At 39.2% G+C, this 14,009-nt stretch overlaps 1 protein-coding gene across 2 annotated transcripts in view; it reads left to right on the top strand.

The window, feature by feature from the left end:
- Positions 1-8,377, top strand: part of LOC139452128 (glycerol-3-phosphate acyltransferase 1, mitochondrial-like) — a 40,161-nt gene extending 31,784 nt beyond the window's left edge. For both annotated transcript variants that reach the window (XM_071233454.1, XM_071233453.1), the window contains exons 21-23: positions 303-429; positions 1,336-1,404; positions 2,088-8,377. In XM_071233454.1, coding sequence (XP_071089555.1) covers positions 303-429; positions 1,336-1,404; positions 2,088-2,260 — 369 coding nt within the window. In that variant the 3' untranslated portion in view covers positions 2,261-8,377. The remainder of the gene's footprint in view (positions 1-302; positions 430-1,335; positions 1,405-2,087) is intronic.
- Positions 8,378-14,009: the final 5,632 nt, after the last annotated feature.

The raw sequence follows: 14,009 nt of genomic DNA, 5'->3' as shown, positions 1-14,009 counted from the left end.
AATTTTCGATCACCGACATAAATGTATGGAGCATTAGCCATGTCAGGTACCAGGACTTGTCTGTAGTTAGTGTATAGTTCTTTTAACTGTAATCTTGGTAGGATGCAGGTTTGATGTTGAAGGACATTTTCAGGGTACTGAGTCAGTGATTGAACCTCTGAATTGAAAACACTAAAAGTTAACAATCTCATTAACGCTCATTCTTTTAATTCAAATAGAAACATTTGATGTTGGAGTATATATATGCAACAAGAAGGGAAGTGCTTTATGCTAGCAGCTCTAGTTGTCCTTCACTGTTTCAGCTGAACATTGAACAGCATACTGTGTGCGATAAGCTGCAGTTCTATCACCGGATCCTGGCCCCCATCCTGGAGACATACCTGGTCACAGCCTACAGGATCTCAGGGAGTCTGGGGACCGAGATGCCAGGTGAGATCCCTTACATCATCCTGGGTGGGGGGCAGTCGGGTAGCCTAGTGTTTAAAGCGCTCGCTAGTCACGCCGAAGACCCACATCATCCCGGACGGGGGGCAGTCGGGTAGACTAGTGTTTAAAGCGCTCGCTAGTCACGCCGAAGACCCACATCATCCCGGACGGGGGGCAGTCGGGTAGACTAGTGTTTAAAGCGCTTGCTAGTCACGCCGAAGACCCACATCATCCAGGACGGGGGGCGGTCGGGTAGACTAGTGTTCAAAGCACTCGCTAGTCACGCCGAAGACCCACATCATCCCGGACAGCTGTTTGCGTGGAACTCTTTTCAATACTCATGTTTATACTGCCCCTGGCACAGATTGGATCATCAGTCATGCTGTTGGAGATGATCAAGTTGGCTGCTGGTAGAGTGTCTCAAGGAAAGACCAGCTCTGTGTTGTACTGGACAGAATGTGTCGTTCAGCCAGTCTGTAGTTTACACTGCTATATCCTGGCATTCTTTGGGTTGATGATCACTAGTGTTCCTGGACTGGTATGTCTGCTTCAGATCGAAGTACTGATGACATGCATCACATTGAATTGCTTACAGTCCATCCATGGGAACCTGGAATAGATAGGTCCCGAGCACACTATAAGCATGCCTTTTGAGGATAGTAGATTGACTGTTATCTTATGCTGAGGGCTTGGGAATCATATTATTAATGACGGGTGTGTCCAGTAGGTAGAGCATTGGTATCAGATGTGTGTACTGTCTGCGACTTTAGCTACTAGTCTGAAGACAGAGTTTAGTACGATTCTGTTTGGTCAAGTAAGCTCAGCTAATAACAACATGATAATGACAGTAAATTCCACTGAAAATGAGGCTATGAGCTAATTCATTCCATTTTACTCCTGCCCTCTCAGAGGATGACTTCATGAGAATGCTGCTGGCACACGCTCAAGATCGAGTCGCAAAGAACTCCTCATTGTATGGTAAGTGTTGATGTGAAGGTGAGGTTAGTGAGATCAGGTGTCGTCATGGCAGGCCCACTTCATGTGGTCGTACAGCCCGTTGCCATGCAAATTGTAGATGTTTACCACTTTGGTGAAACCCATGAGCATTGATATGGTGTTGACAGAACATAGATTATGATGATAATCGTGAATGTCAGACAGATGGACACATACCTACTCAGCCGTGACATTTGACCCCTGAGAGAAAAAGAGTCCTGTTGACTTAAGCCCTGTTTATACGGCCAAATGTTACTCACATAAGCATATTTACTCCAGGAGTATATTTGCTTATAAGTAAATATACTTTTGCACGACCTCTTGAGGTGAAGTAAATTACTCCTTGAGTATATTTGCTTACGTAAACACTTTTACTTATGTGAGTATATATACTTACGTACGTATATTTACTTATATAAGTAAACATGGTCGTGTAAACGGGGCTTAATTGTATTTAACTGAAGTAAAGAAAACATTTATGAATTTCAAGCACTATTCAAAATGGTCTCTGTTAAAAAGATCCTGAGATGAAGATTCTTTATGAGTAAAATGTTATAATGCTTGTAAACCTTTGTATGAGATAAATAAGATGTATTTTCACTTGGTGTAACCTGTTCAGTGAGGATTATGCGGCCCTTCACTAACCAGAATAATTACCTCCCCAGCTGAGAGTGCCTCGATGGACACACTGAAGAATGCTGTGAAGGCGTATCAGAACATCCGTATTGTGGAGTGTTACAATGCCAGCAATTTGAGAATTATCGGACTGTGTGACCATTACCAGGTCAAAGAGAGGCTTGGACATTATATTGAACTCCTTGAGACACTCAGAGAGTAGTCTCCCTTGGACCAAGGACCTTTATAGTTGAACAAAGTCGTCCCCCTTTGTTGAAACTCTTAGAGATTTCTGTTCAGGTGTCTTTAGAAGCGATGCATAGGATTGGCATGCTTCCATGGATGGAGTGCAGATTTCAGGTACGAGAATCTGTGATAGACGATGTAGACTTCCGCTGCTTCCGGTGCACGACCGTGTGTCATGTTGTTAAGTATTATGTCGGACATGAACATCGGCTCACTCCCTGTAGCCTCGCTGTGAGACGGGGTGTCACACACATGGCCTCTGAGCATCAAGTGCATAATAAGACCTGCTGTATTGTCAACATGAACTCTATTTTGTGGCTTGTTTGTTTATGAATCAACATGTTGCATGTGTTTGTCAGCTGCTATGTGCAATAGTTTTGGGATATGCGCACTGTCCTTATGATCATAGAAAGATATGTAAAATCTCTTCAGATAGAACCACAATTTGGTCATGTGTAAGAAATCATAAGTATAATATGTATGTAATATTTATTAAAGAAGCATTTATTATCTGTTCAGAAATCTTAGCTAATGCCACTTTAATTATCTGTACTTCGGAATCCACAGTACAACAGTGTGCATTCATTTGCTGTATCTACACAAGACACTTGTCATTATGTGTTGGATGTTTATGTCAGTCGTCAAAAGTTTCTTGAAATTCTTTCAAATTGGACCAGATTATTTTTCGTCTCTTTACCATTTATACCAATTTGGGCACTCCCAATGACAATCAAGTATTAAAGAAGGTTGTGTCAGGTGAGCTACAGGGCCCATGGCTCATGATATCTGTGTGTGTGAGTGTGTGTCTATGCACAAAAACTGTGAACAATTGGGACAATAAGAGTGTATATTTTACATCCGTGTCTCCAATCAGCATTGTCTGCTTCAGCTCTGTACATTTATTTTATTAGTTGATCAACTTGTGTGGGAATCAATTTAACAATATAGTCACAAGTATAGGTAATATAGTGACTTTAATTAATATACAAGAATTATGTCAGATATCATAAAATGATATCTTTGTAACCATGGTAACTCTGAAAAGTATGACTTTTACGTAATGACAGGAAGCACATCCCCAAAACACCATTTTGTACGCTACCTCAGATTTTATAATGTAGATTCACTTATTATGTTACCAATAAGGGAGCAGGTATGCGCGGAGTTAGTTCTGTATATTTCATTGACCATTATAACGATCGTTCCATAGCAGCGTGACATAAAAAAAACCTTTGTCGCAAATAATTTGATGTAACAAAAAAGTATCTGAGCTCATGTCTCAACTTCAGATTAGGAAACCCACATTTTTCTGCATTTCTCAGAATTAAAAGTTTTACATTATCTGTTTTACATTATCTTATTATTGTTGAAAGTTGTCAAGATTTGGATCTTAAAAAACTAATTTACTTGATAATCCACAATCCTCCTTTGCTTCTAGGTTATTCTCTAGTTACTGAATACATAGTGTCTCTGTGAGACTGGTGTCTGGAACTAGGACATGTCCTCCACACTGGAGCATAGTCACACTTTAATTGCTTGTATCTTTGACTATGATCTTTGTTAATTTAAGTAATGATACACAAACTCACTTGACTATAGACCCTTTGAGATTAACCATTCTTGTTATGTCTTGATGTAGGCAATGCACAGCGATGCAAATGACAACCTTTATGTTATTTTACATTGAAATGGTCAGGCTCTAGAAACTTGGCCTGGCACATTGGATTTATCGTAACTCCATTACTGCCATGTAAGTACTAGAATCCTGATGAATGTTCATCAGAGCAGAGATGTGATTGTAAAGCACCACTGCTCTCTTTGACATGGCGGGAGTGGCATCCCACGTTTCATGTAGTGAGACATAGGATACCACTGCAGACATTAATAAATCTAAGTGTGGTATCATGGGATTCATGCAACTTCACTGCACATTTCCGCAGAATTGTATTTGTCATGGTAGATTATTTGCTCACATATATGGACTGCCACTCTGTTTCATTTTTGTTTTGCGTGACCTGTGATCTGTGAAACAATCTCCAAGGATACATGAAATACACATCGGGCATTAATGTTGAGGAAAAGAACGTTATCAAAGCTGCCTATGAGAGAGGTTGTTATGATCTTATTTATGACAATATTGTCACGGTCCAGGCACACAAAAAAGCAGACATTCACTGTTTGTTTTCCTGTGTACAGTTTTGTAGTAAGGGACTCCTCCCTTTGTTGCTACCTAGATCTATCTCTGCATTACCAATGATGTCATCGTATACCAAACATGTAGATCGATGCTCATGATGTTAATCACTGGATTGTCTGGTTCAGACTCGATTATGTACAGACCGCCGTCATATAGCTGGAAGTTTTCTGAGTGGGGTGTTAAACAACAAATACAGAAACAAACAACAAGCATTACCAATGCGCTAGCTTCCTCTCGCCAAAATTCATCTTTTCAAATATTTGTTAAATTTCAATTTGTTTTGTGACTTCAGATGGACGTTATTATTTGTTTACCAGGAGCACTTGTAGAGACTGGTTTTGTAAATGCATCGTTGATTTCAGACTAACCACTGTCTTCCTTATTCTGATGTTTGAAGGAGATTCCACAATGACATTTTGTATGGTATCTTGGCACAGTATGATCTATATGCATGGTTTCCACTTGTCAAATATTTATATTTCCTTTCATTACTGCTTCCATGCTTCATGCATCTTGTTATCGTCCTTAATGATTGATACACACATACAGCCTTCACAGATGCCCAGTTGTCTGTTCCTAGTACTGTCAGACTGTTCTGGTGTTCCTCTGGGTCAGACTGTTCTGGTGTTCCTCTGGGTCAGACTGTTCTGGTGTTCCAGCTAGTCAGACTGTTGTGGTCTTACAGGTAGACAGACTGTTCTTGTGTTCCAGGTAGACAGACTGTTCTGGTGTTCTAGCTGGTCAGACTGGATTAAATGCAACTTAACCCAAAAACTTTTACTGCCCAGATAGTGATACGTATGTATTTTTAGGACCACTAACTGAAAAATCTGAATTGTTTCTTGCCCTTAGTTATATTAGGCAATCAGACTTGGACAGGTACCAGCATCTCTGTCTTTCCCACACATCCCTTCCTCTGTGGTGTCCCAGTTCCCAGGCTACTCTTCTCCCCTTCCTCTGTGGTGTATGCAGTCCCAAGGAGAGTGCTCTCCCCTTCCTCTGTGTACACACAGTCTCCAGAGGGGTCCTCTCCCCTTTCTCTGTATGCACAGTCCCAGGAGAGTGCTCTCCCCTTCCTCTGTAGTGTATGCAACCCCCAGGGAACTGTTCTCCCCTTCCTCTGTGGTGTATGCAGTCCCCAGGAGAGTGCTCTCCCCTTCCTTGATGTAGACATTGTCCCCAGGAGAGTGCTCTCCCCTTCCTCTGTGTACACACAGTCCCCAGGAGAGTGCTGTCCCCTTCCTCTGTGTCCACACAGTCCCCAGGAGAGTGCTCTCCCCTTCCTCTGTGTCCACACAGTCCCCAGGAGAGTGCTCTCCCCTTCCTCTGTGTACACACAGTCCCCAGGAGAGTGCAGTGTTTATCCTGTTGTGTATAACATGGCTTCCATGGCTTTGCATAATTTGCAATGAACAATTCTACATCATAAGTGGCTGCCAAATATGGAAACAAACTCCAGGGACCAGAGCTACTAGTTCAGCTTGTTTGAGGTATGCATTCTCAGTCTATAGGAAATCCTGAACACCCTCCATATGCTGAGGATCTCTAGACTGATGTTGTTGATGTAATTCCCAGCCTGTAGTGATGATCAATGTCCGTACAGCAGTTTGAAGATGTGTCCGATTGTGTCCAGGTAAAATCGTCCTGTTTTTCACTAATATTTCATTTAACCAGTGGATGAAAGTAGATGGTAGTCTCTGCTCCAGTTTTGTTATTGTTTCTATATATCATTTCACATTTCTTCTCAGGTGAGGATTAATGATTGCATTTTGTATGATAATTTATTGGTAATTATATCAATTTCTGCATTTAATATTATTATTTATTTTTAATTATATTCATTTACAGATACATATAAACATAAAGAAAGACACTGATGGAGATCAATTACCGTAATTACTTTATCAAATTTAAGGACAATTCTGATCCATTTTTGTTGATCATGTTCATGCAAGGATATTTTTATGAAAAGTTTGGATGGTTGAAAATTTTAGTAAGCATTTATATGTTCATTATATGTAAGGCATAACATTTGTTGGACATTAGAACATACCGTCACATCTATTTAATTAACATCTGACTAAAGATGTCTTCAGAGACCTCACACTTAATGCTCCAATTCCATGTGCAATATACTGTAAGGGACTGTCAGTGTCACAACAACTGGCTCTAGGTATGGGTGAGGTGTTTCAGTCATGCTTGTAGATGCACCAGGCACACTACTACTGGAGTTGGGCAGCTATGAAACATGTAGATTAGGCAGTAGGAAATGTCAAAATGTCGTAATTTGGTAGGGTGGGGTGTAATGGGGTTTGACACCCCTCACACCATTTTAAAAAATAACAAGGGACACACATGACCCTTGTCCCACAACATCTGCTTACATTGTATTGAAATATTAGTGTACATCTGTGTCTGTGCTTGTTGTAAGAGGAGACTAACACGATCGGGTGACTTGGTTGATGCATGTCATCGTATGCCTATTGTGTGGATTGATGCTCATGATGTCAATCACTGCATTGTCTTGTCCAGACTCAATTATTTACAGACCGCCGTCACATATATTGCTGAGTGAGGCGTTAAGCAACAAACAAACAAAACAAAACATCCATGTCTATTTGATTTTCATGTGAATCCCTCCTCCACTCAAGGTTTCAATTGGACAATTTATGTGGACCTCAGCCTGGAATTTTTTTCAAATTAACCAATAGTTGCTACTCCTTTCAAAAATGTACATTGGGAGCATGTTGTAGGATGAACTAAAAAACTGAGGCTTCAGTTATATATATGTCTTTGAACACTATAACAATAGTATGGTGCATTAACAAAAAAGAGGCATATTATTTTAATTTAGTACCAAGATTCATGCTACTTGGGTCTTCTTTCCTAGACAAGTAATTGTTACTTTAGAAGTTACCCAGATATATATTCTGTGTAATGGGTACCATTGATATTTATATACACAGTGCACACAACGATAACACTTTGATCACCTTCAAGTTTGCATGTACTCGTGCACTATAATACAGGTGAACATTTACAAAGACTGATCTCAAACAGGTTATACTAAATACTAACTGTGTGGTTGAGCGTGGATGTTATTGGTGTGAGAACTTTGAGAGATTTGCACATCTTAGAAACAGTTAGCTGTAGTGTTTACGGCTGTGACGATTCAAGCAGCTTCAGTGCATTAAGATATGCTGTGTCACGATATTGCCTTGATACACATGTGTACCTATGGTCATGTAGCTTCAAGAACCTTACATGTATATTATAGGAGACATTTCAATTGGTTGAAAGCATATTCACATTTTATTGGGTATGACGATGAATTGGGAAATACTGTTTTTCGGTATGTGACCCAAAGTTCACAAGCTGTTATTAGTGGACTAAGAATGTGTTTGTTCAATACCTGTTGAAAAATATGGTTCATCATAATGTTGAGTTCCTGATTTCATTATCATGTAGTGTGTGGTGACTTGACTTTCAGGGTGTACATTGTGACTGAGTGAATCGCTACAGCCAGTGGGTTGTCACATTCATGTGACTGTGAATATATTCTTGATTTCAATGCACAAACGAATTACTTTGTAACTTTCTTTTTATCTCCGACAGAATCATCTTGTTACACAGCATTTATCCAGTGATGATGGAATTAATATTGACAACAATGGAAAACTTCAATCATGACTAACAGTGATTTACTTATTAACAGTGTTTGGACGACTACTGTGTATGACAATGTCTTGTGTGTTCTGATGTTAGTCTGAGATTATGTTCAGTATACTTTGCTATTTATTGACTCTGTTGGCAGTTTATATGGTGTTTGTATAGTACATAGGAACGGATTCGCTCACTGTATAGTTACTGTTGTCATTAAAAGCTGATGGAAGTAGATATAGAATGTCTTGTTGTATTTTCAGAACACTATCCTGTTTCTAGGGCTTGGGTCCTGCCCCACACTGAAGCACATGTAGCATGTGTCTCCTTGGGCAAGTCACTTTGTCAAATATGCCTCTGTTCACCCAGCATTGAATGGGTAAACGTGAAATGAGATGGTGATGTGACTGTCAACCTTTTAGAGCCGCGCGGCAGCATGTGTTGTACTCCCCAGGGAGGTGAGAATGAACATCGAGTGTGCACTGATCAGATTGATAAAAATGTAGGCTTTGAGCATACCCCTGGGAGGTGAGAATGAACATCGAGTGTGCACTGATCAGATTGATAAAAATGTAGGCTTTGAGCATACCCCTGGGAGGTGAGAATGAACATCAGTGTGCACTGATCAGATTGATGAAAATGTAGGCTTTGAGCATACCTCGGGGTGGTGAGAATGAACATCGAGTGTGCACTGATCAGATTGATGAAAATGTAGGCTTTGAGCATACCTCGGGGTGGTGAGGAAACAGAGCAATCTAATGGCATTATTATTATTATTATTATTATTATGATGATGTTGAATAGTTGATGATGTCAATACGTAAAAACAGACACACTTTTGTCTTTGCTTGATGATGTTGCTTAAGTTAACTGTAATTTTAGAAAACACAAGATTATTATACAACATTATCTTTGAAAAAACCCCAAACTAAACCAGGATTACTTCTGTTCATAGATTTTGAAAAGGCATTTCAATTTATAAAAAGAGTTTTACAAAACTATGGATTTGGACCTGAAATGATAGGTGGATAAATTTACAAACTTACGATACAGCATCAAACTTGAAACTAAATGGACATCTATCAGACTTTATTTACAAATGAAAGAGGCTGTCAACAAGGGAACCCATTGTCGCCATATGTTTTCCTCCTAGTCGCTGAAATCCTAGGATGTATGATTTGAAATAATAAAATTGAAGGGACTATTGTTCATAAAGAATAGCAGTATGCTGATGAAACTGATCTATTTTGAAATTGTGAAGATGAAAGCTTATATGCGGCTATAGAATTACTACATTCTACATAATGTCTCGCTTAAACATAATGTAGACAAGACAAAAGCAATATTGATAGGCTCAGAAGCTGGAAGCGATGATCGATTATGTCAAGATTTAAAAGAGAATGACAATAAGGAATTTGAAGTTTCCGGAAATATATTTAATACAAATTTAAGTGAATTCTGGTTAATCAATACTGAAAGAAAGTTGGAATCTCCACACAGCACTGTACTGATTACTCACAATGGATGTGTAGACTGTGCCGACGAGTCCAACAATCACGATGGACATCCAAAGGGGGATGCCTGCAGCTGGAGAAGAAGGAAGAAGATCCATCAGTACGTACTGGGGCAAATAGCAGCAACAGAATGGATTCGAACAAGGACATACACTGTCGGTGTGTTTCTAGATTTGCTGTGTATCCTATGCCCCACTGAAGTTATTAATGTTTTCAAGTATTGTGTTTATGGACATTTCTGTAATTCTCCTTTACTAAGTTTATTCAAAGATTATAATGAAATGATTCTCACCAAAGTAGACAAACTGTAATATGCATCCACAACAACAGAGCTCTACGGAAGCCTTTGGGGGACATTAGTTTTTTTCCTTGAAATGTCAAGATACTAAGCTGAAATTTCTAGATGCTAACATGAAATTGGAAGGTACTAACTTGAAATTTTAAGATGTTATGTTGGAAAAAAACCCTAAAAAATAAATGGCCCGAAAAGGTTTCCATAGAACTACATTGTTACCAGTTTATTTATTTACTTACATACTTGGAGAGCCAGAGCAGGTGTGAATAACGCCACAGCCATGAATAAAACCTAGAAATTAGATCCATAGGACTAGAATGTACCATATAACATGATGTTAGTATACAAATAACTTCAAATTTTAAATGCAGAATATACCCGTGAAGATCCGGGTTAGAATACGTCTTCAGAAACCCATGCTTGCCGTAAAGGCGACTATGCTTGTCGTAAGAGGTGACTAACGGGAACGGGTGGTCAGGCTCACTAACGTGGTTGATGCATGTCATCGTATCCCAGTTGTGAAGATCAATGCTCATGATGCCAATCACTGGATTGTCTTGTCCCGACTCGATTATTTACAGACCGCCGTCATATAGCTGGAATATATATATGGTCCCGTTGTACAAAGAGTGCTAAGTTAAAAGTACTGCTTTGCAAATTGCAACATGGTTCAACACAACGGAATTCCGGATTTTCTCGTAAATTGAGAACATGTCAATATTTTGATGACTACACGAATTTGTGTCAACAATTTCGGATATGAGACAATACTTAATTGTTTCTATACTTGCTATTGTCCAACACGTGCAGGTCATGTCGAGCTTTATATCATAGGAACACTTCAGGGTATCATTTCACCATTGTTTAAAGTGTCACTTTAGTGGCAGCAACTTTATATTTGTTAGAGTCTTTACAATATCTGCATCACCTCACAGGGCCAAAGGCCGGATTTGAAACAAACACAAATACAGTAGAAATGCATGGTATGAATGAATTAGGCTGGAAATATTATCTAAAAACAATTCTTAAAAAAAGATAATTATGCTTCAATTTTGTTGTAGAAAAAAATATTGTCTTCTACAAAACATTCATTGTTACAATATGTTTGTTTAAAAAAAACCTATTTCAATAACCATCGAGCAGCCAATTCCCTTTCACTGATCTACCCACCCGAACTAGGAATAAAGGAAACAAGTGAGACCGCTTCATCTGCTTCGGATTTAGATCTATGCATTAAGATTCAGAGTGACAAAACACTATGATAACCTGGTAGTTCAGGTGAACAATTGACTTGTCTTAGCATGTGTTTGTGATGGGTGCCACCGGTGGGAAAGGATACGCTCACCTTTTCGCGAACCCCGGTATCATTTGATATTAATTCATAAACACATGCTCATGATATAGTCGGATATGGAAAGGGGTTTGTTGCTATATTATGTTTATGGAAACATACTAATATTAATAATTTCATAAGGCAACAGTATTTTCAGGTGCTTATACAAAACATAGACTCCATGCACATTAACGTGTGGGGAGTATACCAACACGTTCAGCGTGTTTAAAGTTTCACGGCATCTTCACAACCTGACATTATACTCACCACAAGCCAGTGTTAAATTAAAACCTGTTTGCAATTCAATGTAGTGCATCTATACAGTCTGTTTTAACAAGTACTCATCGTCCGTGGGAAGCTTCATTTGGGTGTGGTGATGCGGATCTCCACGCCATATGTTAATAATGACATGGTTTCTGCACACTGACAGATCAAAGCTTACAATGTAACACAGTTATATTATCGAACCATTAAATTAAATGCTATTTTTTGGTGTCAATATGGTAATCTTCCATTTACCTGTGACCGAACATTTAGGAGCGTATGAAACACAGGATAAATCTAAACCTTGTCATACACGATTTCAAGGGTCATGATCAGCATTATTTCACACGGTAGAAAATACATGAAAACGATACATGTTCATGGCCACTTCAATGCCCCTTTATTAAATGACATGCGTCATGAATTTAAATATGCCGGCCAAATGATACGTACATTTGAAACACTGGCCTTTTGGGGAATTTAACAATTACAGCTTTAAGGAAATGTCGGTGACGGGGCTGTTTCTGTATTTGCAAGTGGTTTGCATGATATTAGTAGTTCATTATAAATACAATAGTTGTTTGACAAATGTTTGAAGAATGTATTTGCCGATATCAGTAGACCTTAATAAAAAATACAATATTTGCTGGGAAAAATGTGAAGAAGGTATCTGCCGATTACCTTACTTCAAACAGACGACACATTATCAGAATGCTTAGATTCTATGCATAACATTTAAAAGTGTAAACTCCGACACATGTGTAGCCAACAAAATAAAAGAGAAAGGAAACTACGAGAAACAATTGACCTACTTGTTATTTACTTTGTGTTTCTTGTGTAACGTTGATCTCGGCATTATTTCATCTATATATCAGTGGCATGTAAAGAATTCGATCTGGGCCAGACAAACCAATGACTGATATCAGGAACACCATTCCACGCTGCCGGGAATCGATGCTACGCAGTGAACCAAGTGCCTGGTCCATTCAATCACAACACACACGGGTACATTGCTGTGAGCCTTTTGAAACCTTAAACCTGGTTTGCTGGTTAGTTTGATCTGGGATAGTATAAGTGTACCCCCCTCATATGTACTGACTGAATTCAACTTTTATTTCTCAGTTTCATCTGGCATATGTTTCTTATTCATATGAGAGGATACGGGTTGCCCAGTTGTCTAAGGCGCCGCGATTTGCTGTGCAGAGTTGTGTCCCTTGGGCACGTTCGAATCCAGGTTCGCCCCGATTATGTTTCTAGGTTTGTCAGCACCATACCCGTTTCACTGAGGTGGTAAACGTCTGAGACCTGCAACTCTCCGGGCTTTTCTCCCACATTAAGCTGACACGCCACGATATAACAGGAATGTTGTTAAAAGCGGCGTTAAACCCAACTCACTCACGCACTCACTCTTATTCACATGACTTATACAACTCAACCCACGTCTCGTCGTCGCATAGTTTACAATCTATTGATCCATGACATTTGTTAATTCTCATTTTAATGTTGCAATATCATTCCTCAACGATGAAAAAAGGTTCAGCGTAAGAGTAGCCAGGAGATACCAAATTTCATAATCTACAAAGAGGTTCATCCTACCATAATGAAACCTGAATTTAATTGGAAACTTATTTGAAATGTATACCATTTCCCTTGGCAATAACGCTGTTATGTTTTGTAATATTATACCACGACCTGCCTATTGGGGAGGGAAGGTGGACTGAAAACCACTAGATGAAAGGAAATGTAAATATAGGGACATTGGTGATGAATTCTATTACATTTTTAAATTTAAATATTTCAAAGAGTGACAATTGTATATTTCAAAAGCGTACTTAGAAAGACCAATCATGTCAAAATTCAAAACACATTTTAATTGTACGAAACTGTCAATTGTAAGAAAAGAATGCTACATTTTCCGGTTAATCTTGTATCCATCATTTCCTGCTACACATATTGTCCATTGTACCTCACATATCAAAGATGTCGGCCTGAGAGTAAATATGTTCTGTTCTGACCCCTGGTGACTTCGGTAGTTTGTATGTTGGCAACATGGGAAGAACAAACATTTTGTGTTGAAATTCCAGCTGTTCACGTGTACTAGAATGTCTATTATTCACATGTACTAGAATGTCTATTATGCAGAAATGGATTTGTACTACCTTACTGTTATGCACTCATTGTAACTATTTACGATGTCAGGAAATGGGCACCACAGTTACGTATTGTCACGTAGCTTGTTGCTACGGTCTCCTGGCAATAGGTCTGGCGTATGTGATGCGATCTCTGCCGGGGCCGGTAACACAGGTTGGTGCAACACAGCACAAAAAACAAGATTTCCGTTTTATCGTAACACGAAAATCTGACTTTTTGTGGTGACTAGATTATCATGTTTAAACCTTTCAAAACAAACGTTCAATCCAACCACTAACGTGTTTACGTTTACTGATGGCCGTGGAACTGAGT

The sequence above is a fragment of the Haliotis cracherodii genome, unplaced genomic scaffold, assembly GCF_022045235.1.
Source record: "Haliotis cracherodii isolate W230 unplaced genomic scaffold, xgHalCrac1.p SCAF_9, whole genome shotgun sequence".
Taxonomy (NCBI): Eukaryota; Metazoa; Mollusca; class Gastropoda; order Lepetellida; family Haliotidae; genus Haliotis; species Haliotis cracherodii.
This window is presented reverse-complemented; position numbering and strand designations above follow the sequence as displayed.